Source organism: Panthera pardus, unplaced genomic scaffold, assembly GCF_024362965.1.
Source record: "Panthera pardus isolate Hobbes unplaced genomic scaffold, ASM2436296v1 HiC_scaffold_8, whole genome shotgun sequence".
Taxonomy (NCBI): Eukaryota; Metazoa; Chordata; class Mammalia; order Carnivora; family Felidae; genus Panthera; species Panthera pardus.
The window spans coordinates 5,263,176-5,289,443 of NW_026527013.1; the positions used below are offsets into that span (position 1 = coordinate 5,263,176).

General features: G+C 41.5%; 1 protein-coding gene across 2 annotated transcripts in view; it reads left to right on the forward strand.

The window, feature by feature from the left end:
- The window catches only part of LOC109254230 (adhesion G protein-coupled receptor E4-like), a 98,232-nt gene that overhangs the window by 59,483 nt on the left and 12,481 nt on the right, over nt 1-26,268 (forward strand). For both annotated transcript variants that reach the window (XM_019427967.2, XM_019427966.2), the window contains exon 17: nt 23,381-25,228. In XM_019427967.2, the coding sequence (XP_019283512.2) occupies nt 23,381-23,617 (237 nt within the window). In that variant the 3' untranslated portion in view covers nt 23,618-25,228. The remainder of the gene's footprint in view (nt 1-23,380; nt 25,229-26,268) is intronic.

The following is a 26,268-nucleotide window of genomic DNA, read 5'->3' on the forward strand; positions in this document are numbered from 1 at the left end:
CTCCCTTTTCCTTTTTAGAAGCCAGGCTAGAAGTTTATCAATTTTGTTTATTTTTGTCAAAAAACCAACTCTTGGTTTCATTGATCTGCTCTACAGTTTTTTTAGATTCTATATGTTTATTTCTGCTCTGATCTTTATTATTTCTCTTCTTCTGCTGGGTTTGGGGCATCTTTGCTGTTCTGGTTCTATTTCCTTTAGGCGTACTGTTAGATTTTGTATTTGGGATTTTTCTTGTTTCTTGAGATAGGCCTGGATTGCAATGTATTTTCCTCTCAGGACTGCCTTCGCTGCATCCCAAAGCATTTGGATTGTTGTATTTTTATTTTCATTTGTTTCCATATATTTTTTTATTTCTTCTCTAATTGCCTGGTTGACCCATTCATTCTTTAGTAGGCTGTTCTTTAACCTCCATGCTTTTGAAGGTTTTCCAGACTTCTTCCTGTGGTTGATTTCAAGTTTCATAGCATTGTGGTCTGAAAGTGTTCATGGTATGATCTCAATTCTTTTATACTTATTAAGGTCTGTTTTGTGACCCAGTATATGATCTATCCTGGAGAATGTTCCATGTGTACCTGAGAAGAAAGTATATTCTGTTGCTTTGGGATGCAGAGTTCTAAATGTATCTGTCAAGTACATCTGATCCAATGTATCATTCAGGGAGGGCCCTTGTTTCTTTATTGATCCTGTGTCTAGATGATCTATCCATTGTTGTAAATGGGGTATTAAAGTCCCCTGCAATTACCACCTTCTTATCAATAAGGTTGCTTATCTTTGTGATTGTTTTATATATTTGGGGGCTGCCGTATTCGGTGCATAGACATTTATAATTGTTAGCTCTTCCTGATGAATAGACCCTGTAATTATTATATAATTCCCTTCTTCATCTCTTGTTACAGCCTTTAATTTAAAGTCTAGTTTGTCTGATATAAGTATGGCTACTCCAGCTCTCTTTTGACTTCCAGTAGCATGATATATAGTTCTCCATCCCCTCACTCTCAATCTGAAGGTGTCCTCAGGTCTAAAATTAATCTCTTATAGACAGCAAATAGATGGGTCTTGTTTTTTTATCAATTCTGTTACCCTATGTCTTTTGGTTGGAGCATTTAGTCCATTTACATTCAGTGTTATTATTGACAGATATGGGCTTAGAGTCATTGTGATGTCTGTAGGTTTCATGCTAGTAGTGATGTTTCTGGTACGTTGTGGTCTTTGCAACATTTCACTCACAGAGTCCCCCTTAGGATCTCTTGTAGGGCTGGTTTAGTGGTGATGAATTCCTTCAGTTTTTGTTTGTTTGGGAAGACCTTTATCTCTCCTTTATTCTGAATGACAGGCTTGCTGGATAAAGGATTCTTGGCTGCATATTTTTGCTGTTCATCACATTGAAGATTTCCTGCCATTCCTTTCTGGCCTGCCAAGTTTCAGTAGATAGGTATGCCACTAGTCTTATGGGTCTCCTTTGTAAGTTAGAGCCTGTTTATCCTTAGCTGCTTTCAGAATTTTCTCTTTATCCTTATATTTTGCCAGTTTCACTATGATATGTCGTGCAGATGATCGATTCAAGTTACGTCCGAAGGGAGTTCCCTGTGCCTCTTGGATTTTAATGCCTGTTTCCTTCCCCAGATCAGGGAAGTTCTCAGCTATGATTTGTTCAAGTACACCTTCGGCCCCTTTCTCTCTCTCTTCCTCTTCTGGAATTCCCATTATACGGATATCGTTCCGTTTGATTGCATCACTTAGTTCTCTAATTCTCCCCTCATACTCCTGGATTTTTTTTATCTCTTTTTCTCCGCTTCCTCTTTTTCCATAATTTTATCTTCTAATTCACCTATTCTCTCCTCTGCCTCTTCAATCCGTGCTATGGCTGCCTCCATTTTGCACCTCATTTATAGCATTTTTTAGTTCCTCAGACTATTTCTTAGTCCCTTGATCTCTGTAGCAATAGATTCTCTGCTGTCCTCTATCCTTTTTTCAAGCCCAGCGATTAGTTTTATGACTATTATTCTAAATTCTTGTTCCATTATATTGCTTAAATTGTTTTTGATCAATTCGTTAGCTGTCACTACTTCCTGGAGTTTCTTTTGAGAATTCTTCCATTTCATCATCGTGGATAGTCCCTGGAGTGGCGCGGAACTGCAGGGCACTTCCCCTGTGCTGTCCGGAGTAACTTGTGTTGTGGGCAGGGCCGCAGTCAGACCCGATGTCTGCCCCCAGCCCACCGCTGGGGCCACAGTCAGACTGGTGTGTACCTTATCTTCCCCTCTCCCAGGGGCAGGACTCACTGTGGAGTGGTGTGGCCTCTGTCTGGGCTACTTGCACACCGTCAGTCTTGTGGTGCTGCTTCGATGGGATCTGGCGTATTAGCAGGGTGGATCCGCAAGGTGCAGAGGCAGGAGGGGCAGACTTAGCTCGCTTTGCCATGGGTGGTCCCCTGCAGGAGGGGCCATGCAGCACCAGGAGGGAGGCCGACCCGTTGGAGTGATGGATCCACAGAAGCACAGCGTTGGGCATTTGCTCAGTGCAAGCAAATTCGGTGATGGGAATTGGTTCCCTTTGGAATTTTGGCTGGTGGATAGGAGAGGGAGATGGTGCTTGCCAGTGCCTTTGTTCCCTGCCAAGCTGAGCTCTGTCTTCTAGGGCTCAACAACCCTCCTTCCCAGTGTCCTCTTGCCTTCCCTGCTCTCTGAGAGCAGAGCTGTTGACTTTTAAGATTCCAGATGTTAAGTCCCACTGGCTGTCAGAACTCACGGAGTCCAGCCCCTCCACTTTTGCAAGCCAGACTCAGGGGCTCTGCCTTGCCCAGCAGGCTGCCCCTCCATGGCCCCAGCTCCCTCCCGCCAGTCCGTGTAGCACGCACTGCCTCTCCGCCCTTCCTACCCTCTTCTGCGGGCCTCTTGTCTATGCTTGGCTCCATAAAGTATGTTCTGCTAGTCTTCTGGTGGTTTTCTGGGTTATTCAGGCAGGTGTGGGTGGAATCTAAGTGATCAGCAGGACAAGGTGAGCCCAGAGTCTTCCTACACTGCCATCTTCTATCCTCCCAAATTTTTTCTTGTGGTTGATTTCGAGTTTCATAGTGTTGCCGTCTGAAAATATGCAAGGTATTATCTCTATTTTTTGTATTTGTTGAGGGCTGATTTGTCCCAGTATGTGGTCTATTCTGGAGAATGTTCCATGTGCACTCGAGAAGAATGTGTATTCTGTTGCTTTAGGATGAAATGTTTTGAATATATCTGTTAACTCCATCAGTCCAGTGTGTCACTCAAAGCCATTGTTTCTTGGTTGATTTTCTGCTTAGATGATCTGTCCATTGCTGTAGGTGGGGTGTTGAAGTCCCCTACTATTATGATATTATTATCAATGAGTTTCTTTATGATTAATTGATTTATATATTTGGGTGTTTTCACATTGAGGGCATAAATATTTACAATTGATAGATCTTCTTGGTGGATAGTCCCCTTAATTATAATATAATATCCTTCTTCATCTCTTGTTAAAGTCTTTATTTTAAAGTCTAGATTGTCTGATATAAGTATGGCTACTCCAGCTTTCTCTTGATCACCATTAGTATACTAGATGGTTCTCCACTTTGTTTCAATCTGCGTGTGTTTTTAGGTCTAAAATGGGTCTCTTATAAGCAGTATATAGATGAGTCTTATTTTCTTATCCATTCGGATACCATATGTCTTTTGATTGGAGCGTTTAGTCCACTGACATTGAGAGCGAGTACTGAAAGATATGAATTTAGTGCCATTGTGTTGCCTATAGAGTTGGTGTTTCTGGAGATGTTCTCTTGTCCTTTCTAGTCTTTGTTGCTTTTGGTCTTTCTTGTTTTGTCTTTTCTCAGAGTCCCCCTTATAATTTCTTGCAGGGCTGGTTTAGTGGTCATGAACTCCTTAGTTTTTGTTTGTCTAGGAAATTCTTTAACTCTCCTTCTGTTTTGAATGACAGGCTTTCTGGATAAAGAATTCTTGGCTGCATATTTTTCTGATTCAGCACGTTGAATATATCCTGCCAATCCTTTCTGGGATAGGAGATTCTTATGTATATTTAAGTTTGAGAAACACTGTCCTACTCAAAGCATGGTCCTTGTGCCAGCAGCACAAGCATGGACTGCACTTGTTAGAGATTCAGTATTGCAGCCTTCACTCTAGACCTACTGAATCAAACCTGCATTGTAACAAGACTCTCAGTAGTTATGAATATTCATTCACACTTGGGAGGCACTGCCTCAAGCATAAAGACATTTAATGATCTCGCATGACAAGGAGTCCAAGTGTGAACAATTGAAGTCTGGTGAAGCATCCTGATGAGGTCATCAAAGACACAATCTCCATGCCTTTTCCATTACATTAAAATGTTCATTACAAGCAGCTGGAGAATATCCTGGCAACTAGTCTACATTCAAAGAGTAAAGAAGGAGCTACTGCAGTAGCCATTTTACTGGTTCCTCAACATCTGCTCTCATGTCTCTTATCAATGTGGCATCCAGCTGGGGTGACCAGCTGTCCCGTTTTTCCCAGGACTGAAGAGTTTCCCCAGATGTGGGAAGTTTGGTGCTAAAATTGGGACAGCGCAAGGAAAACTGGGATGGTTGGTCACCTGAACTCACTTCAATACGGAAGTCAGATCAGGTTACTCCTCTTTTCAAAATCTGAGTTCCTATAATCAAAATCCAGAGTGGTCATGGAGCATCTCCACGAATCAGGCACTTGACCACCCTTACTTCTGGGAGTCAGCATCCTACTGTTTTCCTCCTAGTTTCCTTGTAGTTCTCTTTCCAGCTGAACTGCTCTCCTCACTCCTTCTCAAACAGAACAGACTCACTCCTGCCTCAGGAATGGCAGAGGGCTTTCTGTTCCCTCCCAGAATATTCTAATGTCTTCTAATTCTAATTCAGAATATCCCTAATGTCTTCATGATTCATGTGCATTTCAAGTCTCTCTCCAAACACCACCTTCACAATGAAGCTGTCCCTGGTTGTTTGATGGTTCATGATCCCAGATTTCTCTATCACCTTTCCTTGCTCAACAGTACTCAGCACTGCTAAACACACATTTTACTTATTTGGTTTACTTCTTCTGTTACTCTACCAGAGTGTCCATGCCATGAGGACAGGGGTTTTGTTTGTTTCATTCACTGCTGTATATTCAGTGCTTACAACAGTATCTAGCACGTGGTACGTGCTCAATAAATATTCTTGTGTATGATGAACTTGCTGATTGGTCCATCCTGTTCCTGGTTTAGTTCTTACACTTTCTGCTACCATCTGTCTTGATCACCATTTCTCATCCCCATGCCTCCTTTTATTTATGTTATATTTATGCTTACACACCGATATTTACCTGATAGAAAAGACAAAAATCTTGTTGATGGCTACATTTAGAAGACAACATTGCTAGTGTGTCAGCTTTCTTCCATGATACCTGTCTCTTTGGCACAGAAAGTGCACCCTACGTGCCATATAACTTTATCCCCACTGGCCATTGCCAGGTGCAATAGTGTGGCCACCCAGGAGGGGTCAAGTCATTGACTTTTTGTCTAATCAATCAGATTTCCTCTCTTAAACATTTGAACAAAGAGACCAGAATGGACCTGGTGGGTGTTCAAAAAACAATATTATTCTAACTATTAAAGAGAAAGTAATTTAAAGACACTTGCTAGAGAACAGTAAGGCAGACTTTTTTCAAGAGGAAGAACTTTGCAATGGGTGTAGGGACCAGTGCAATAGGGTCTTGTAGTGGGGAAGGAGATTGGACTCAGTTCTGATTCCATCAGAGATAAGTGGAGATTTATATACAAGGATCAGGGTCAGGGAATGGAAAATTACGAAGAGGAAACATCAGGAGTCAGAGGCATTCTTACCCAGGGCAAGTGAGGATAGTAAGATAAGGAGGGTGTTCAGACACCAAGGGTGGGGGATGTCTGCTGAATTGATTTAGGAAGACTCTTGTTCAAACTGGATTCTATAAGGACAGAGAGGAAAGCCCGGGTTTAACCTAGTCTAGCTGAGGTCGGGAAGAGAGTCTCTGAAGTCCCATTGAGTTGGCCATCAGGGACCCTGTTCACCATTTGGAGAAAGTCTTCAGAGTGAAGACAACTGAACCAAGTTGTAGGGAAAAGGAACAGTAAACATATGACTCTATAGTACAGCAGTTAATGGCTGGAGCTGACAGAGGTACCCAAGTGGGGAATTCCATTTTCAACAGACCCTGGTGAAAGTCGTTCAACCCTCCTAACCCCTCTCTCCCCCTTCTCCTGCCACAATGTATGAAATCTCTAAGTTCTCAGTTCTCCTCTTGGAATAGCACAGTATTCCCTCAATATTGATGTCAACTCCAGATTTCACTACTTAGGACATAGACAAGATGTTTAATTTAGCTTACTTACTAGAAAAATCATCCACTCTTCAGCAAGAAGTGGAGGCTGGCAGCAGGTATCTCTAATGGGGATCTGGGCTACCCGGCGGGTGAGATCAGACAGAGGGAAGTTCTAAGAAGTGAGCCCTTTGAGGGTAAGGAACTAGGAAATAGGACAAGTCTTATTTGTATGTCTGCTTTCAACAGTCAGGGTCAGGGTCAGGGTTAGGGAGAGGATAAGAAAACCCATTTCAATGTAATTTCTGCATGGCAAAAATACCATGAAAAGCAGGAAGAAAAGTCACTTCTCTACTTCACAGATCATATCCTAAAAGTCTGAATTATAGAACTGAAATGTTCCTATTTTACTATTATTTGTTAACTCATTCTCGCATTTACTTACACTAAATTTCACATGTTAATATTTTATATCTAGTTCTGTGGTTTTGATTCAGTTCATTTTTTTTTCTCTCCCTGCCGAGCTTTACTGAGGTATGGTCAACAAATAAAGTTATATATAATGAAAATGTACCACGTGATGTTTTGATATACATTGACACTGGGAAACAATCACCACAGTCAAGCTAATTAACGCACACATCCCCTCGCATGGTTACCATTTTTTTGTTTTTGACGAGGACACGGATGATGCCCTGTCAGCATATTTCAGGTATACAAGCCAGTATGGTTAGCGCTAGTCTCCATGCCCCCAGAATTCATTCATCTTGCACAACTGAAACTTTACATGCTTTGACCAGTATCTCCCCATTTCTCCCTGCCCCCAGCTCCTGGACCTGTCCTACCCTCTGCTGTTAGGTACTTGACTTTCTTAGATTCCACATATGAGATCATGCCATATGTGTCCTTCTGTGACTGGCTTATTTTACTTAGTATAACATCCTCCAGATTGATTCGTGTTGTTGCAAATGACAACATTTCCTTCTCTTTTCAGGATGACGTGTGTGTGTGTGTGTGTGTGTGTGTGTGTGTGTGTGTGTGTGTGTATATATATATATATATATATATATATATATATATATATATGGCACATCTTCTGTATCCACTCATCCCTTGATAGACCTCAGGTTGTTTCCATATCTTGGCTATTGTAAATAATGCTGCAATGCACATAGGAGTGCAGGTATGTTTTACATGTTGCCAAGCATGCAGCTTTGGCATGGTGGGTGCTGCCTTGGCTCATTAGTGCCCCAACGCCAGCAATGCTCTACTTGCCTAGTCCTTATTTCTGGGTCCCACGAGTGATTAAGTGACCAGAGAATTCTGCGGTGAGCATGATGTGGATACCCATGGTGTATAGAAATTTGTATTTGTGATGTTGCCTTTAATTAGACTTTGACCTTACCTGTGGAAATTACACCAACAAATTGTGGTCCTCTTGAAACCTCCAAGACTCCTTGAGAAATAGGAAATAAGATTCTACAGTTCCCTCTCTGTTATCAGTTAGAAGGTGGGGGAGCTATGACCAAGAGGAGAAACTTTCTCCTGTGTGGTGAGTGTTAAACATCTTATTTTCTTTGGTTCTAGAACAGCTATAGTATTCAATTGGATCTGATGGAGGGCTGGCCTGAGGGGCAGTTCCTGAGAGGGGCATGTCCAACTTTCTAAGACTGTGTTAACATAGGCACAGTCAGTTTTTAAATTGTTTTTATTTGCTTGAAGATACAAAGTCCAATGTCCTTAGAGGTACAAAGAATATCAAAAGTAGTGGTCAACTGGGGACCATTTGGCACCCCCACAGCAGACAGTAATGTTTGCACACAGCTTTGGTGGTCATGATCTGGGGTGACAGTGTGCCTGTCACTTAGTGGGTGGAGGCCAAGGGTGTTACCTAACACCTTCCAGTGCAGCCAAGCTCCTGCGATGAGGAATTATCCAGCCCAAAATGTGCTAAGGTGCTAAGGCTGAGACACCTTACCTTAAAGGAAGACATGAGAATTAAAAAAAAAAAAAGTTTAATGGTACAAGCTAAAACAATAACAACAAAAACCTGCCAAATGGGGGCAGGAAGCTTCATAGAAAAATTTATCGGCCAAAAAGTCAAAATCTCCATGAAATTTTGACCACTAATATGGCTGACCTTTTTTTTTAAGTTTCAGTATAGCATATCTTGCTTCTCTGGGCTTGTCAGCATGTCTATATGAAAATCAGAAGTGACAGAGGACTTGGAATTTGGAGACAGCTTTAGCCAGTGCATGAGGCTCTTCTGGGAGTCCCAAGTCATTTAAATGGAGTTGGAAGAGAATTGAATTCTCTGTGTAGTGTTAAAAGAATCTGTTCCAAATGGGCAGTGAGGGAATCTTACCATTCTCTTTCTCTCCTCTCTCTATGGCACAAAACAGGACACTTTTGGGTCCCCGGGACAGTTGGTGTAGTAATCACAGTGTTAATAAAAGGGGAAAGATCTCAGAAACTAAGGTTGTGAAGGAGCGCTTAACAAAAAAGCCTGGTGGGGGTGTAGCACTGTGACAGGCTGGGCTCTGTTGCTTACCTGCTGTGTTATCTTGGACAAGTTCCTGAACCACTATGATCCTCAGATTCCTTTGCTGTAAAATGGGGCAGATAAGAGGCTCTGCTTCTTGAGAATATCAGGGGGGAATCCATGAGATACTCTACCTGGAAGGTGCTTACCAGGGGTAAATGGTTACTTCGCCCTGGCTATCACTGTTGGTAATACTCCTTCCCTGTGTACCTGCTCCATCTGTTGTAGCTGTCCACATCAAAACCACTATTTTTAAATTTAATTTTTTTAAACTTATTGAGACATAATTGGCACATAACATTGTATAACTTTAAGGTGTATACCATGTTGGTTTCATATGCTTATATATGGCAATGGAATAACCACCTTAGCTTTAACTAAACTCCCATGGCATCACATAATTACCATTTCTATTTTGTTGCAGGAACAAATGAGATGTGGTCTGTCAACAGCTTTAAGGTATATAATACGGCGCTGTTGTCTATCATCACTATGGTGTGCATTACATCAGACCTTACCTGTGTACTAGTTCCAAGTTTGTGCCCATAAACATCTCCCCATTTCCACCCCACCCCACCCCCATCTCTGGTAGCCACCATTCAACTGTCTGGTATTATGAGGTCAATTTCAGCACCACTATTGAATTGGATTGGTAGGAGATAGACTTAAACAGAGAGGTAGAATTACAGGACTCCACGGTCTTACATTCAGGAGAGGACATGTTGCTTCTTCAGCGTTTAAGGAGCCTCACCCTCGTTGATGGGTCCAAATGGTCCCCCTGCCCCTCTGCTCTCCTATTGTGTCTTCTCTTCTTTCCCCTTCCCCCTGGTAAAATCTAAGCCAGAGTTACAGGGCAAGGTGAGCAGGGATGAAAGTGTTAGGGAGTGGTCAAGCTGTTTTAGTTCCTTCTGGGGAAGGCACTTGAGGTCTGCAGTAACCACATCCATGACTGACCACCTGGGTCCTGCTACCTCTCAGGATCTTTGAGCTGGCCCCTAGTTTCTGGGGCATAGGGGAGGGGGCTGTTCCCCTTAAGCTGACCTTGGAGTTGATGTTGGTTCACACTCCACTTGGGAAGTTCCCAGGTGTGATGTGAAACCAGCTCCCTTGCTCGAGGGCAGGGAGACACTGCAGAAAGAGGTAGGCCCCTTCAGGTATGGAGGTCACAGTTTTAATAAGCAAAGGGAGCTTACATATGATGTTTGTCTTGGGCAGTAGCAAGACAAATGGATCCCAACATTCATCTGCCAAATCTTGTAAGTTTATAGAAAGAGAGGAGGCCTTAACTGGGTTCAGTCACACATAGACCACATCAATATCCTAAGGCTATGTCCTTAGAACACCCTCTGGAAGCAGGAAAGGCAAGAGGAACCCATATTCCAAGGAAAGGGGTCGGAATAAGGAGGCTCTGAGTGCCTGGTTTCTGCTCATGGGTCAATCTGTGGTCACGTCTTTTCGATGACCTTCCCCAACAGTTGAGCTGGCAGGTTTAAGAAATAGAAGCAAAGTCTGGGTCCTAGTGGTTTCATCAAACAACCAGAACTGACTCATACAAAAAAGCCAAGGTGGGTTTAACTGCTAAGGCAATCAAACTTTTTGCTTAAAAAGCAGAACTTTGTTCATTAGTAAATGGACATTTGGGCTCTCTCCATAATTTGGCTATTGTTGATAATATTGCTGTAAACATTGGGGTGCATGTACCACTTCAAGTCAGCATTTTTGTATCCTTTGGGTAAATAGTAGTGCAACTTCTGGATCTTAGGGTAGTTATATTTTTTAACTTTTTGAGGAACCTCCAATGCTGTTACCCAGAGTGGCTGCACCAATTTGCATTCCCACCAACACTGTTCCTCTTTGTCTGCATCCTCGCCAACATCTGTTGTTGCCTGAGTTGTTAATGTGAGCCATTCTGACAGGTGTGAGGTGGTACTCAGTGTGGTTTTGATTTGTATCTCCCTGATGATGAGTGACGTTGGGGATCTTTTCGTGTGTCCATTTGCAATGTGGATGTCTTCTTTGGAAAAGTGCCTATCTATGTCTTCTCCCCATTTCTTCACTGTATTATTTTCTGGGAGGTGTTGAGTTTGATAAGTTCTTTGTAGATTTTGGATGCTAACTCTTTATCAGATATGTCATTTGCAAATATTCTGTAGGCTGCCTTTTAGTTTTGTTGATTGTTTCCTTCCCTGTGCAGAACGTTTTTATGTTGGTGAGGTCCCAATAGCTCATTTTTGCTTTTGTTTCCCTGGTCTGTGGCAATGTGTCTACTAAGAAGTTGCTGTGACCAGGGTCAAGGAGGTCGCTGCCTGTGTTCTCCAGGATTTCGATGGTTTCCTGTCTCACATTTAGGTCTTTCATCCATTTTAAATTTATTTTTGTGTTTGGTGTAAGAAAGTGGTCCAGTTTCATTCTTCTGCATGTCACCATCCAGTTTTCCCAACATTTGTTGAAGAGACTGTCTTTTTTTTCCCCACTGGATATTCTTCCTGCTTTGTCAAAGATTAATTGACCCTATAGTTGTGTGTCCACTTCTGGGTTCTCTATTCTGTTCCATTGATCTATGCACCTGTTTTTGTGCCAGCACCCTACTGTCTTGATGACTATAGCTTTATACCTTAGTTTGAAATCTGGAATCATGATGCCTCCAGTTTTGTTTTTCTTTTTCAGGACTGCTTGGTTATTCATGGCCTTCTGTGGTTCTACACAAATTATGCTAAGTGAAATAAGTCAGCCAGAGAAAGATAAACACCACGTGATTTCAGTCATATGTGGAATTTAAGAAACAAAACAGAAGAACATATGGTAGTGGAGGGAAAAGAGAGAGAAACAAACCATGAGAGAATCTTAAAGATAGAGAACAAACTGGGGGTTTATGGAGGTGGGGGGGATGGGCTAGATTTGTGATGGATATTAAGAGGGAGCAGTTCCCAAACAACAGCAGACAGATTTGTGCCCATTTGTCAAGGCTGTCCCCCAGCTGTGGAGAGGGAAACATCACTCTGTCCTTGCAGGTCTGAGCTCTTTCCTTTGGCTCTAGTTGCAAATGGATGCTTTCTCCACCAACATCCCCACACACCACCTTTTAAATAGACTTTGTTGTGTTTTTTTAAGAGTTTTTTTAAATTTGTTTTTTTAATATTTATTTATTTTTGAGAGACAGCACAAGCGAGGAAGGCACAGAGACAGAGACGGAAACCCAGAATTCAAAGCAGGCTCTAGGCTCTGAGCCAACAGCACAGAGCCCAACACAGGGCTCAAACTCACAAACTGTGAGATCATGACCTGAGCAGAAGTCAGATGCTCTAGCGACTGAGCCCCCCAGGTGCCCCAAGTAGACTTTGTTTTTTAGAGCGGTGTTGGATTCACAACAAAGTTTAGCAGGAATAGAGAATTTTTATATACCCCCACCCCCTCCTTGCACAGCCTCACCCACTATCAACATCTGGCACCAGATGGTCCTTTTGTGAACCTACAATGTCATGTCAATATCACCCAAAGTCCATAGTTGACATTAGGGGTCACTCTTGATGCTGTACCTTCTATGAGTTTTGTCAAATGTATGATGACGTGTATCCACTGTTATAGTAACAAACAATAGTTTCACCACCCTAAAATTACACTAAAAAACTCATCTATAAAGGGTGCCTGGGTGGCTCAGTCAGTTGAGCGTCCAACTTACGCTCAGCTCATGATCCCACAGTTAATGAGTTCAAGCCCTGCATCAGGCTCTGTGCTGACAGCTCAGAGCCTGGAGCCTGCTTCGAATTCTGTGTCTCCCTCTCTTTCTGTCCCTCTCCCGCTCACATTCTGTCTCTCTCAAAAATAAATAAACATTAAAATTTTTTTTAAAACTCATCCATATGGGCTGTTTAAAATGTCCTTTTATTTTTTTGAGGTGGGGGCATGGAAGAGCACAGGGGGAGGGAGGAAAGGAGACAGAGACAAAGAGAGACAGAGAAAATATCTTAAGCAGGCTCCCTGCCCAACACAGAACCCTACACAGAGCTCAATCCCACAACCCTAGGATCATGACCTGAGCTGAAATCAAAATGTTGGATGTTTAATTGACTGAGCCACCCAGGCACCCCTAAAATGTCTTTTAACAACAATTTTATATATCTAGGGAGTACATCATGATAGTTTGATATACATATACATAATGAAATTATTACCATAGTCAAGCTAATTAACGTATCCATTTCCTCACATTTACCTGTGTGTGTGTGCACACATGCGAATGTGCCTGAAATCTTTTAGCAAATGTCCAATATATAGTACAGTATTATTAACTAAAGTGATCATGCTGTACATTAGGTGTCAAGACTTATTCATCCTACATAACTACAACTTTGGAATATTTGACCAGTGTAGATGGATACTTAACCAAATAAAAACCAAAAACTACTATAATACTGGAAAGTATTGAAAGACAGACATGCTAAGGAACTGAGTCTACTGAGACTTCCCTTCTTAGGATATGAGTCAAGTGAAGATTCTCAGAATTGGTCTCAAGTGGGGTTTGCAAATTCAGGGGAATCTTATTTCACAGAGATACTTCGGAGCTCATACATAGGGGGGTGTGGGACAGTCCCAGAAAAGCTTTAAGCCCTCTCAAACCTCTGTCAATGAGAGGAAGTACCTCCTCTTTCATGGTTCATGTCAAATTTTCTTTATCACATGGCTTAATGTTGGGGAAAGGCAATGAAAAGCAAAAATCTTAACCCAGAAAGATGTGCCACAGAAGTCTAAGAGGAGCAAACCGGTTTTATTATGGAATAAGTGTTAACCAAGCATGCTTTTGCTTTTCCAGTGCCTGATACTGGGCTTCCGGGCTATTGGTAGATTTATCCTGCCAAAATGCAAGCTCAAATTTGTTTGAGTAAAGGACGTTGACCTTGCAAAGGCTTCCCTTCATATAACAAGCCTTGTTTCTGACAGGGCATCAGGGATTCCTACCTTGTTCTCACAAACCTCACTTCCCAGTTAACCGCTGGAAAGCACAAAGGGAAAGCAGTGCTAGTTAGGCTCTACCTGCAGAGTGTGGAGGAGGGCTGTCCTTGCAGCTGCATCCAGAGATATGGAAGAAACACGGAAGGTGGAAAGGCAGTATGAGTCAGGAATCACAACGCTGGTAAGCACATCTCCCCTTGCCCATTGCCAGGTCTGTTCTGACGAGTTTGTACATCACCCCACAAAATCCTCCTGGCTGTGCTGGAGTATAGATGTTCCCACCTCTATTTCAGAAAAAAGTGTGTAAGGTCTTGGCCTCCTAAATGTTGGAAGAGCCAGGAATTGGACTCTCCAACTTGGTCCAAATGTGCATCCTTCTTTCAACCAATACACAAACAGCTGGTCATTCTGGAATTTCATTGATGTTATTGTTTTCTTCATGGACCCACAGTCCAAAGTTTGGACCTAGCCAATTTCATTAGGTACTACGATGTCAGAAGAAATAAAGAGAATGTGGCTTTAATTTTAGATTAGAGACATCTCTTTATGTCTTAAAATTTCTCGAGGAAATACAGGTCAGCAAGAAGATAATATAAACCATCTATGATTCTGGAGAGTCAGAGAAAGCTACTCTATCTTAGTGTATTAGTTAGGGATTGTTGCATAACAAGGGACCACAAACATCACACTTATAATTCATAGTTTCCATGAGTCAGGAGTCAGGGCATGGCTTTTCTGGGTGTCTCACAAGACTGAAATAAAGTGTTGACCAGGTCTGGAGTCTCATCTGAAGGCATGAACAAGGGAGAATTTGTTTCCAAGCTCACATGGTTTGTTGGCAGGATTCAGTTCCTTGTGGGATGTCTTGGGCCTTGGTTTCTTGCTGACCGGAGGCTGGAGGCCTCCCCCAGGCCCACGTGGGCCTCTTTCTAGGACAGCTTTTTTGATCAAAGTCAGTAAGAAAGCGTCTGCTAGCAAGGTGGGAGTTATAGCCTTACGTAGCATAATTGTGAACATGATACCCCATCACTTTCACCATATTCTATTGGTTAGAAGCAAGTTGCCAGACCAGCCCAAATATAAAGGGAAGCACTTCCTAAGGTGTGGATACCAGGAGACTGGGGAGTGGGTCAAGGAGTGCCCTCTTAGTCTTTCCACCATGCTCAGTGAGGTGGTTCCTGCATTGGACGCTCATTAGGATCATGTGGGACATTAAAAAAAGGAAAATACTGGTGGAAGACCCACTTGGGGACGGAGCCTGAGCATCAGTAATTTTAAAGCTCCCCAAGCGATTCTGATATACTGCCTGGGTTGAGAAGTACTCGGTATACTGCTTAAGGGCCAGACCTAGTTGACTGACCTGGGTTTAAAAGAACAGCTGGTAGATGCATGGCCTTGGGTTAATATCTTTATCTCACTGAGTCTCTGTTTCTATACCTAGAAATCTTGTCTATATAAATGTTATATAATATATAATTATACATTATATAAAATACATATAAGTTACATATGCTCCTATATGTGTATATGTTATACTTGTATATTATTGTATATTATATATATACATACACACACACACACACACACACACACACACACACATATATAGAGGTAAAGATATCCTAACCTCCTCTTCAAAAAAAATAAATTTGCAGTGATACCATTCATATGATCTTTATTTTGTGTGTGTTTGTGTGTGTATGTGTGTAAAATATGCTATTCCTATTTTAAATATACTAATGTTGCCAAGAATGTGACTTTACTCTTAATGTTAAGGATGGAAGGGGCTTTTTTTTATTCTTTTTATTTTTTTAAAATGTTTATTTATTATTGAGAGACAGAGAGACACAGAGCATGAGCAGAGAGAGGGGGAGACACAGAATCAGAAGCTGTCAGCACAGAGTCCGACGCGGGGCTCCAACCCACAAAGTCAGTCACCTAACCAACTGAGCCACCCAGGCGCCCCTTTAAATTCTTTTTAATGTTTATATATGTTTGAGAGAGAGAAAGAGAGACAGAGTGAGAGCAGGGGAGGGGCAGAGAGAGAGGGAGACAGAATCCGAAGCAGGTTCCAGCCTCCCAGCTGTCAGCACAGAGCCCGATGCGGGGCTCGAACCCACAAACTGGGAGATCATGACCTGAGCCGAAGTCAGGCACTTAACTGACTGAGCCACCCAGGTGCCCCCGGGAAGGTTGATTTTTGATACGAATGTGTGCAGATGCTGGTATTTCATTCCATGGGGGGTATATTATTTTGAGTCCTTTGTGGTTCCTCATGGCTCTAGGCTCAGACAGCAGAGGGCATAGGGAAACTTCAGTTACCTACAGCTGGGTGGGAAGGTTCTCTCAGAGCTTGATGCTGACATTAATCAAGGTGTGCATAAAGGAAGCACTGAGTACACTCTTTCCCTTTTCATGGAGTGTAAGCTGATAAAAAAAAAAAACGCAAGGGAGCTAAACCAGAGTGCATTTTTTCTGCAATCCATGAGACTGAGGGACCTCACCAGTCTCATTCACTGCTATGGCTCAGCTCATAATAGATGCCCAAAGGGTATGTGCATTAATGATTTCCTGTAATCATATGGTAACTCCTTAAGGCAGTCGCTATTATTATCCCAATCTTGTAGATGAGGAAATTGGAGATAGGGAAGATTAAGCCACTGGCCCCAGGTCACCCATAGCACCTCACACATAGCAATCTGAATCCCAAACACCATGGTTCTTGCCAACATCGTTTTGAATGCACTGCCTCTCTTGGTGATTTGGAAATTTTTCTGTCTGCTCTGCCTTCCCTTCCTGGCCTGTGATTCAGTGCTGGGTTGAAGAGCAAAGGGCAACAGCCCACACCCACTTGGAAGGCTAGTATCAGAAAACAGAAACTAACAAACATTGGTGAGGATGTGGAGAAATTGCAGCCCTTATGCATTGCTGGTGGGAATGTAAAATGGTGTAACTAGATAGAACTTTTTTTTCCTCAAAAAACTTAAACACAGAATTACCATACGACCCGTAAATTCCACTTCTGGGTATACACTCCAAGGAACTGAAAGCAGGAACTAAAAGAGATATTTATACATCCATGTTCACAGCAATATTATTCACAGTAGCCAACAGGTGGAAACAACCCAAGTGACCATGGACAGATGAATGGAGAAACAAAATGTGGTCCATCCAGACAATGCAATATTATTCAGTCTTAAAAAGAAAGGGCGTTCTGACATCTGCTACAATACAGATGGCCCTTGGGGACATTATGCCCAGTGAAACAAGCCAGACACAAAAGAAAAAATGTTGTATTATCCCACTCATAGGGAGACCCATCCATAGAGACAGAAAGTAGACGGTGGGATCCAGAGACTGGAGGAGGGGAGTTAGTGTTTGCTGGGAACAGAGTTTCCATTTGGGGAGATGAACAGGTTCTGGAGATGGATGGTGAGGATGTGAATGTGCTTAATGCCACTGAAGTGTGTGCTTACCCATGGTTAAAATGGTAAATTTCGTGTTATGTGTATTTTATCACGATAGTAATAAAGAGTGAAGGTGGCTGGTTAATTCCTAGTTTACTTTTTGAACTTGGCTAAATGCCCAGGGGGGGTTGGCCTTTTTTTTCCACACTAATCAGGAGCAGTCAGTCCATGAGCATTCAGGCTTTTCTTTTTGGTGTCCGGTGCAGAGGATTATCATATTGGAGCAGGTGGGCAAGTGGATGTTGCTGTTGACCAAACATTCTCTGTGTTTTAGCCATTGAAACAGGAAGGCTTAAGAAATGCACACTGAAGAAGACATTCAGGCTGAAGGCAGAAAAACAGACCATGGATGTTCACTGAACCACCATTGAGCAGGAAAGCTTGGGAGGTAGAGTAAATGGTGGCCCTAGAATTTAGACAGTAGTCCAAGAATCTTCCCAATGGAATTTCATGTTGCTCCTATAAAGCATTTCCTAGAAGCCCTTTATTGTTACTTAGTAAGTTCTGCAACGACAATGTAAAGCCAGAGTCTGGGAGATTCGCATTGGGCTTTCATAGCCAGAAAAAGAAAAGCATCCAATTTCCTATTCTGTTTACTTGGGATGTGTTGCAGCGAGACTAGAGGGGATATTAATGATTTCCCAGGTTGGTTCCTGGCTTAACTTGCCTCTACCCTGCTCAAGGCTGGTTTTCTTAAACGTGAATGTCTTTTCCTTGCACCTGAACAGTGAATGGCTCCCAATTTCCTAGAGAAAGTTGACAAACCTTTTAGCACTCTCTTATTTTAACTTCTGAATATCTGTGTTTATATGTTATGCATTTATTTTTTTATTTAAGTTTTACAATTTTTAAAAATTTTGGGGGCGCCTGGGTGGCTCAGTAGGTTAAGTGTCTGGCTCCATTTCAGCTCAAGTCATGATATTACTGTTGGTGGGGTCGAGCCCCACCTTGGGCTCCACGCTGACAGGAGGGAGCCTGCTTGGGCTCTCTCTCTCTCTCTCCCCCCCCCCTTTGTCTCAAAATAAATAAATAAACTTTAAAAATACATAGAAATAAAAACATAATTTTTAAAAATTTTTACTTGAGGTATAATTGACATAGAACATTATATTAGTTTCAAGTGTACATCATAATGATTTTATATTTGTCTAGCTCATTTTTAAAACTGTGCATAGTCTTTCATTACCTTTACGATTTTTCTTTGACTACTTTTCATAAGACCTTACTCTCCTGAGTAAGAATTTACCTGAGTAGAATTTACCTGCTAGCAGTCTTTTCCTCCTCATTCACTTCCTTGCTCCCTCCTTCATTTATTCCCTGTATCCCCTTCTTTCTCTCTCCCTTCCTTCCTTCTTTCTTCCTCTTTTTCTCTCCCTTCCCTTTCCTTCCTTCTCTCCATCCACCCATTCATCCACCAATCCATTCTTCCCTGCATCCATCCATCCACCCATGCCTCTATCCATTCTGCCATCCATCTACTTACCCACTCATCTATCTACTAACCTTCCTGCTTTCTCGCCTTCCTTCCTTTTTTCCTTCCCCTCTCCCTTCATTCCTTCCATTGATTCATTGACTTAGGTCGAAAATTTTCAGGAATATAATAATGACTTCACCTTTTCCTAGCTCCAACATAAAGTTAGTTATTTAATATCTTTAATCTTTTCCTTGACTGTAAAATGCCAAAGAAAATTATGCCTATGCTTATCTTAAGAGTGGTAGTAAGGATGAAATTATCATTTAAAACAAAAAATACATTAAACATTAAATAATTATGACTTATGTGAATGGCTCAACAAATTGTCCCAAAAGGCTAAATAAATGGGAGCAAAAATTATTTTTTTCCAATGGTCTAGCATCCTATTCAAAAATGAGCATTAACACAGATGATCCCTTACATCATTTATTTTGCCATCAAATGGCCATCATTGAAACTAGGCGCAGTTTTCTTCTTTATCCCAAGTGCTGTTGCATTTATATCTTATGCTTCTATTGGTCCCCATAATTGATGAGAGCTTTGCATCTGAGGAAAACCTAATGATGAAGGAAAAGTTGCATAATTTCTACCTGAACTCCAAGGTAGTAAGTGGTACAACAAGATCCAGGAAGGACACCTCACTCTCCATATCCATTAATTTCACATTTTACCATGAAAAGTGTGTGACAACCAGGTGACTCTATTACATCCAGAGGCATTTTGTAATTAAATGAGAATATTTCCATGCTGATGAATTCACCAGTGAGAAGTCTTTAAAAATGAGGTAGATTCTCACTTGGGGCACCTGAGAAGCTCAGTGAATTAGATGTCTGACTCTTGAATTCAGCTCAGATCATGATCTCAGTTTGTGAGATGAAGCCCCAAATCAGGCTCCAAACTGAGAGGGAGGAGACTCCTTGGGATTCTCTCTCTCCCTCTCTCTCTCTGCCTCTACCCTGCTCATTTGCACTCTTGTGCTCTTTCAAAATAAATAAATAAACTTATTTAAAAAAAAAAAAAAGAGTGTCACTCATCTATGAGACATAGTGTTGCAAAATCCAAAATGAGCCAAAGATGATGTGGTTGCCTTGGAAATTGGGGTACCCATGAGCTGTACTGGGGAGATAACTTCAGAATCAGCCCCTCAACTGTCCCCCAAGGCTCTGGACCGATCTGACTGGTCAAATTGGTCCAAATAAAAGTGGTCAGGTTTTAAGAAGGCACCAATCCAGAGCTAGCACAGGAGATGAGTGACAGTCCCTAGGTATTTTTGAGTTGCTTCTTAAGTGCCACAAGCAGGCATCATACCAGGCACATTTCAATAGAAGAGTTTCTAGGTTTCAGAACTTTGCCAAAATTAAAAATGATTCTGCTTTCTTCAAAGGGGTTCTACTTGCTGTGTAACTAATTACCCAAGAACTTGGCAACTTAAAATGATATGCATTTATCATCTCACCTGGTTCTGGGAGTGAGGAATCCAGAATGGCTTCTTTGGATGGTTCTGGCTCAAGGGTTTTCATCAGGTTGCAGTAAAGATGTTGGTTGGGGCTTGTCACCTGCAAGCTTCACTGAGGCTGAAGGCTTTGTTTTCAAGGTCGTTCCCCCATGTGGCTGTTGGCTTGAGGCCCCTTTCTCACCACCTGGGGCTCTCTAAGAACTGCCTCAATGTCCTCATGGCATGGCAGCTGGCTTCTGTGAGTGCTCCGTGAGAGACTGTACTTAAGGGAGTGGAATTAGGCTTGGCATTTTGATGGGAGTGCCAAAGAATTGATGGACATTTTTTCTTTTTTTAAAATGTTTATTTATTTATTATTTTGGAGGTGGGAGGGGCAGAGAGAGAGGGAGAGAGAGAATTCCAAGCAGGCTCCACACTGTCAGCATAGAGCATGACGTAGGGCTCAATCGCACAAACCATGAGATCATGACCTGAGCTGAAATCAAGAGTCAGATGCTTAACCAGCTGAGCCACACCGGTGCCCCAAGAATTGATGGACATTTTTTAAACCACTAAAGGGAGATTATAGCTTCTGGAGCTGAACAGTATGCATTCAAGTCCCACCTCCCTTCCCACTCACTTCTTAGGAAAGTTACCAGCCTTCCATACTGAGTTCAGCCCAGAATGCTGCAGTTCTGCTACTGATAATAGCAACATGCATTGTTGACATGTGGGACAAATAAGTCAATGTATATAAAGCCCTTAAAATACTAACCAACCTCAGCAAATGGTACTGGGAGTATTGGATATCTGCATGCCAAAGAGTGAAGTTGGACACCTACCATATACAACATGAACACAAGATGGATCAAAGACATAATGTAAGACCTAAAACTATAAAACCCCTAGAAGAAACATGACAGCAGTGCTTGATGACATTGGATTCCACAAGTGTTTCTGGGTATGACCCCAAAAGAACAGGAAACAAAAGTAGAAATAGACAAAAGGAGTATATCAAACTAAAAACTTCTGCATGTCAAAGGATACAGTCAATGGAGTGAAAAGGTATCCCAGGGAATGGGAGAAAATACCTGATAATGGATTAGTATCCAGCATACATAGAGAATGTCTACAATTCAACAAGAACAAAATAACTCGATTTAAAAAAAAAAAGGGTAAAGAATCTGAATAGACATTTCTCCAAAGATGCTATACAGATGACCAAGAAGCACATGAAAAGATGCTGAATGTTACTAACCATTAGGTAAATGTAAATCAAAACCACAATGAGATATCACCTCACACCCATTAGTATAGATATTATCTATATTAAAAAAAAACAGCGTGAGGACATAGAGAAACTGGAACCACTGTGTAGTGCTGGTTAGGAATATAAAATAGCACAGCCACTATGAAAATAGTATGATGGCTCCTCAAAACCTTGAACCTAGTACTACCATATGAAATAATACAAAATAGTATTTCACTTTAAAAAGAAACACAATTTTGATATATGCAACAACATGGATGAACCTTAAGGACACTACACTAAATGAAATATGCCAAACACAGAAAGACAGTATTTACTTACTGTAATATTCCACCTGCATGAGGTCCCCAGGGTAGTCAAAGTCATAGAAACAGAAAGTATAAGGGTGTGTGCCAGGTGGTACAGGAAGAGAAATGAAGAGTTGTGTTTTAATGGGTATAGAGTTTCAGTTTTACAGAATGGAAAAATTCTAGAGATGGGTTACACAACAATGTGAATATACTTAACATTACTGCACTTTCCACTCAAAAATGGTTGAGATGGTAAATTTTATGTTATGCATTTTTTTTTACCATAATAGAAGCTTTTTTAAAAAAAAGTCCGACACATGGTAAGCATCCCCAAACTTAAGATACTGTTACTTTTTAGGCTTGACCTTTGATTTTTTTTAAAAAATGCAATTAGATGGGAATTTCAGGACACAAGCAGTGGTGAGCACTTAGAATATATTTTTGCTGCCCTTTTATTTCCTATCAAAGATATTCCTAAGCAGTATTCAGACACCATTCCCTCTTTTCCAGCTCCTGGCTGAACATAGGATATCTTTTTTTTCTTACAAACACCCTTAGACCTAGATTAAGGAGAGAAACAGACTGTCTCCAGCATGTAATCAAACTTTGTGGGCATGATTGAATGACTGTGTGAAAGTATTTTGGCCCTATTTATACCTCCCAGTGGGGCCCGTTATAGTAAAGTTGTTCATTATAGTAAAGCTTGATAGGGCAAATCTTTTTATGTGTCATTCAAAGAACAGTCATCCAACATTTTTGTGTACATACTATATTTGGGGGAAGGGTGTTACTTAACCTGTTTGTTTCTCTGTCCCCTAACACATAAATCTGGGACAGTAACAGAACCTACACCACAGATTGCTGTGGGGGTCAACCGAGTTATTCTATGTCGAGTCTGTACAATGGTGCCTGCAAATGTAGATATCTGTCAACGTTATCTGTGATGGTGATGAGGACAATTACAAGGGAGAAAAGAACTATTAGTTGGGAATTCAACAGATATAGTCTCTTCTCCAGGAAATCACATTGCCTTGACATCAAAAATGATCTTTTTCCTTCCTCTTCTCATTTACCTTACAAATGAGACACACAGTCAGGTAGGGTGGTTAAGATTCATAAGCATCCACTGGACTGAGAACCATCTGCTGAAAAATGGTTACGATGGTAAATTTTGTGTTGTGCTCTGTATGTTTTACCACGTTACAAAAAAAGCTGCCAGCATTTAAAAACTGAGATTTTGCACGACAATCCAGATTTCCAGGTTTTTGTATTTTGATTTTTTTTTTTTTTTAAGAATGGAAGCACTGGCGATATTGAGCTCACATTCTTGTGTGAAAACCATTGCTGGGGCTGAAAGTAATGTGGCTTTCCAGATGGGTCACGTGGCACAGTTCCACCCCCTGTTTATTCATTCCCTAAAGGTGGCCTGTTTGACAGATACATGCTGCCTGCCTGACCCTCCACAGGCATTTGAGCTTGCTACCATGAGCTGACGCAGAGAAGTATCAGGAGTCAACCTAAGCATCCTGCTCTGCTCAACTGTGTTCTGTTTACCTCGCATCCCCCTTTCCCCAAGGAATGGTGGGCATTGTTCTCTGTGCACCCATCAGATTCTCCCAACCCTTGTCTCCCCTGCAGGTGCTGTGCTCCATCATTGCTGGCGTGCTACACTACCTCTACCTGGCCTCCTTCACCTGGATGCTCCTTGAAGGGCTACAGCTTTTCCTAACTGTCAGAAACCTCAAGGTGGCCAACTACATAATTACAGGGAAGTTCAAGAAGTTCATGTATCCTTTTGGCTACGGGGTCCCAGCTCTGATTGTAGCTGTGTCTACAGGTGTTGGACACAGCAGTTATGGGATACATACTAAGTAAGCATGGTGTCTTTGTCATGAGGAAGTAATAATATATGTATGAACTCCCATGTATTGAACTTCTACTACCTGCTCTGTTGTAGGTGCTGTGGGCACCCCAGGAAACAAAGCAGACAATAAGCAAATAGACATGGAATATGATGTTGGGCTACAATAGGTGCCACCACAGAGAGGCAAACTAGGGAAATGGGAATATATGTGAGCTGATAATTTTAAATAGTGTGGTCAGGGAAATGACTGAGAGGTAAACTTCGTATGTCATATGTTATTTGACTTTTTAGATGTCTTACTGTATTAATTTCCTGTTGCTGTGCTAACAAGTTAGCTCAAACTTGGTGACTTAAAACAATGCAAGTTTATTATCTTATTTTGAATTCTGTAGGTCAGAAGTCCAACCGGATATCACTTAGCTAAAATCAAGGTTCCAGCAAAGTGCATTCCTTCTTGAGGTTCTAAGGGCTTTTCCAGCTTCTGGGGGCCACCCACATTCTTCAGCTTATGTCCCCCATCCTCTATCTTCAGGGCCAGCAACATTGCACGTCTCTGACCATCCTTCACATCTCTTTCTGACTTTCTTCTGTCTCCCCTTTCCCCTTGTAAAAACACTTGTGATTACATTGGATCCACTCAGGTAACCCAGGATAATCTCCCCCATTCCAAAATCCTTATGTTCAATCATATCTGCAGAGTCCCTTTTGTTTCACAAAGTAGAAATTCACAAGTTCTGAGCATGAGAACATGGATATTTTGGGGGTGGAGAGAGGCTCACATTATCCTATCACACCTACAAATTGACCTTCTTTTTTAATTTCTTCTATCTTGCAAAATTAAATTTAGTAACAAGTGGGCAATCCTGGGTTTAAGGTGTTGATAACTTTTGGAAAAGGAATAATGCACAAGAGTATCCATTGAACTAAGCAGTGAACAACTTCCTTTTGAAATACAACTTGAGGAATAGGCACTGTCATTTATGGATAAAAATTGGAGTTGAAACTAAATATTTTTGTTACTGAAAGCCAAATATACATTTATCCTATTTTTGGTCCATTCCAGTGGTTTTCAACCAGGGGTGATTTCATGCCCCACAGGAGACATTCAGCAGTGTCTGGAGACCTTTCTGGTTGTCACAACTTGAGGGAGGGGGTGGCCAGAGATGCTGCTAAATGTTTTGTGATGCACAGGCCAACTGCACAGTGAAGAACCACGGGCCCAAAATGCCAGTAGAGCCAAGGCAGGGGAGCTCTGGTCTATTCAAAGCCCCTGCTCTGAGTTTGTAACTGAATTCTGATAGCGGAAGGACATGTTGGCATTCATTGAGTCCTCTATGCTTAACTGAATGTCGGGGGTTACAATGCCCAGAAGGTAAGTCTTCCATGAATGCTAATCATTGTTAATTTTTTCTCAGTGTTAATGGTTGTCACCTATTATATTATTTGTTTCCCCCTGACCCAGTTCCTGTACCCATTTTTCCCCCAATGTTTCAGTTTAGGGAAAGGTTTTTTAAGTGCATTTTCTTCTTTTTATGAAGATCTGGAAAGTTGTTTATTCTCTTTTTCAGCTGCTGGATCAGCTTCCTTTGAGCCCCATGGGGCCTGTTTTTGTTATTATTTTGGTGGTTTATAATTTTTGTCATTACTTTGAATGTAGAAAATATGTTTCACTGATGTGACAAAGGGATAATTTGATAATGACCTATTTAAATTTTCTGTAGAGTCCTTGAACTTAAGGCAGAATATGCCAAGAGATTGTAGACCCTTTTCTTGTGGGAAGAGTCACATCTGAGTTGAAACTGAGACATCACATGAAATAAAGTTTCTGATGTTTATCTTGCCTGCACCACTGATGATGTGGCTTTTTAAAAAATATTTGGCCAAGTCAGTCGGAGAAAGACAGATATCATATGTTTTTACTCATGTGGATCTTGAGAAACTTAACAAGACTATGGGGGAAGGGAAGGGGAAAAAAATAGTTACCGAGAGGGAGGGAGGCAAACCATAAGAGACTCAAATACAGAGAACAAACCGAGGGTTGAGGAGGGATGGGGGAGAGGGGAAAGTGGGTGATGGGCATTGAGGAGGGCACTTGTTGGAATGAGCACTGGGTATTGTATGTAAGCATGGTAATCTACCCCAAAAACCAAGAGCACATTTTACACACTATATGTTAGCCAATTTGACAATAATTATGTTTACAAAAATAAAAATAAATATTTTTTTAAAGTTCAAAACCAAAAGAAATAATTTTGGCCAAGGTCAATCACCTTTTTGAAATTATAATGAGAATATTTAACATGAGCTCTATTCCTGTTAGTAAAAGTTTAGGTGTAAAATGCAGTGTTGTCAGCCATAAGCATGATGTCATACAGCAGAGGTCTAGAACATAATCACCTTGCATGACCCAAACTTTATACCTCCTGAATCATAACTCCTGATAGCCTCTCTCCCCCTCACCATCTCCTGAGACCACCATCCTACTTTCCACTTCTATGAATTTGACTTGAGTTTGACTGTTTTAGGTACCTCATGTAAGTGGAATCATACCGTATTTGTCCTTCTGTGACTGGCTTAGTTCACTTAGTGTAACGTCCTCAAGGTTAATCCATGTGGTCACATATTGTAGGGTTTCCCTCTCTTAGGGCTAAATAATATTCCA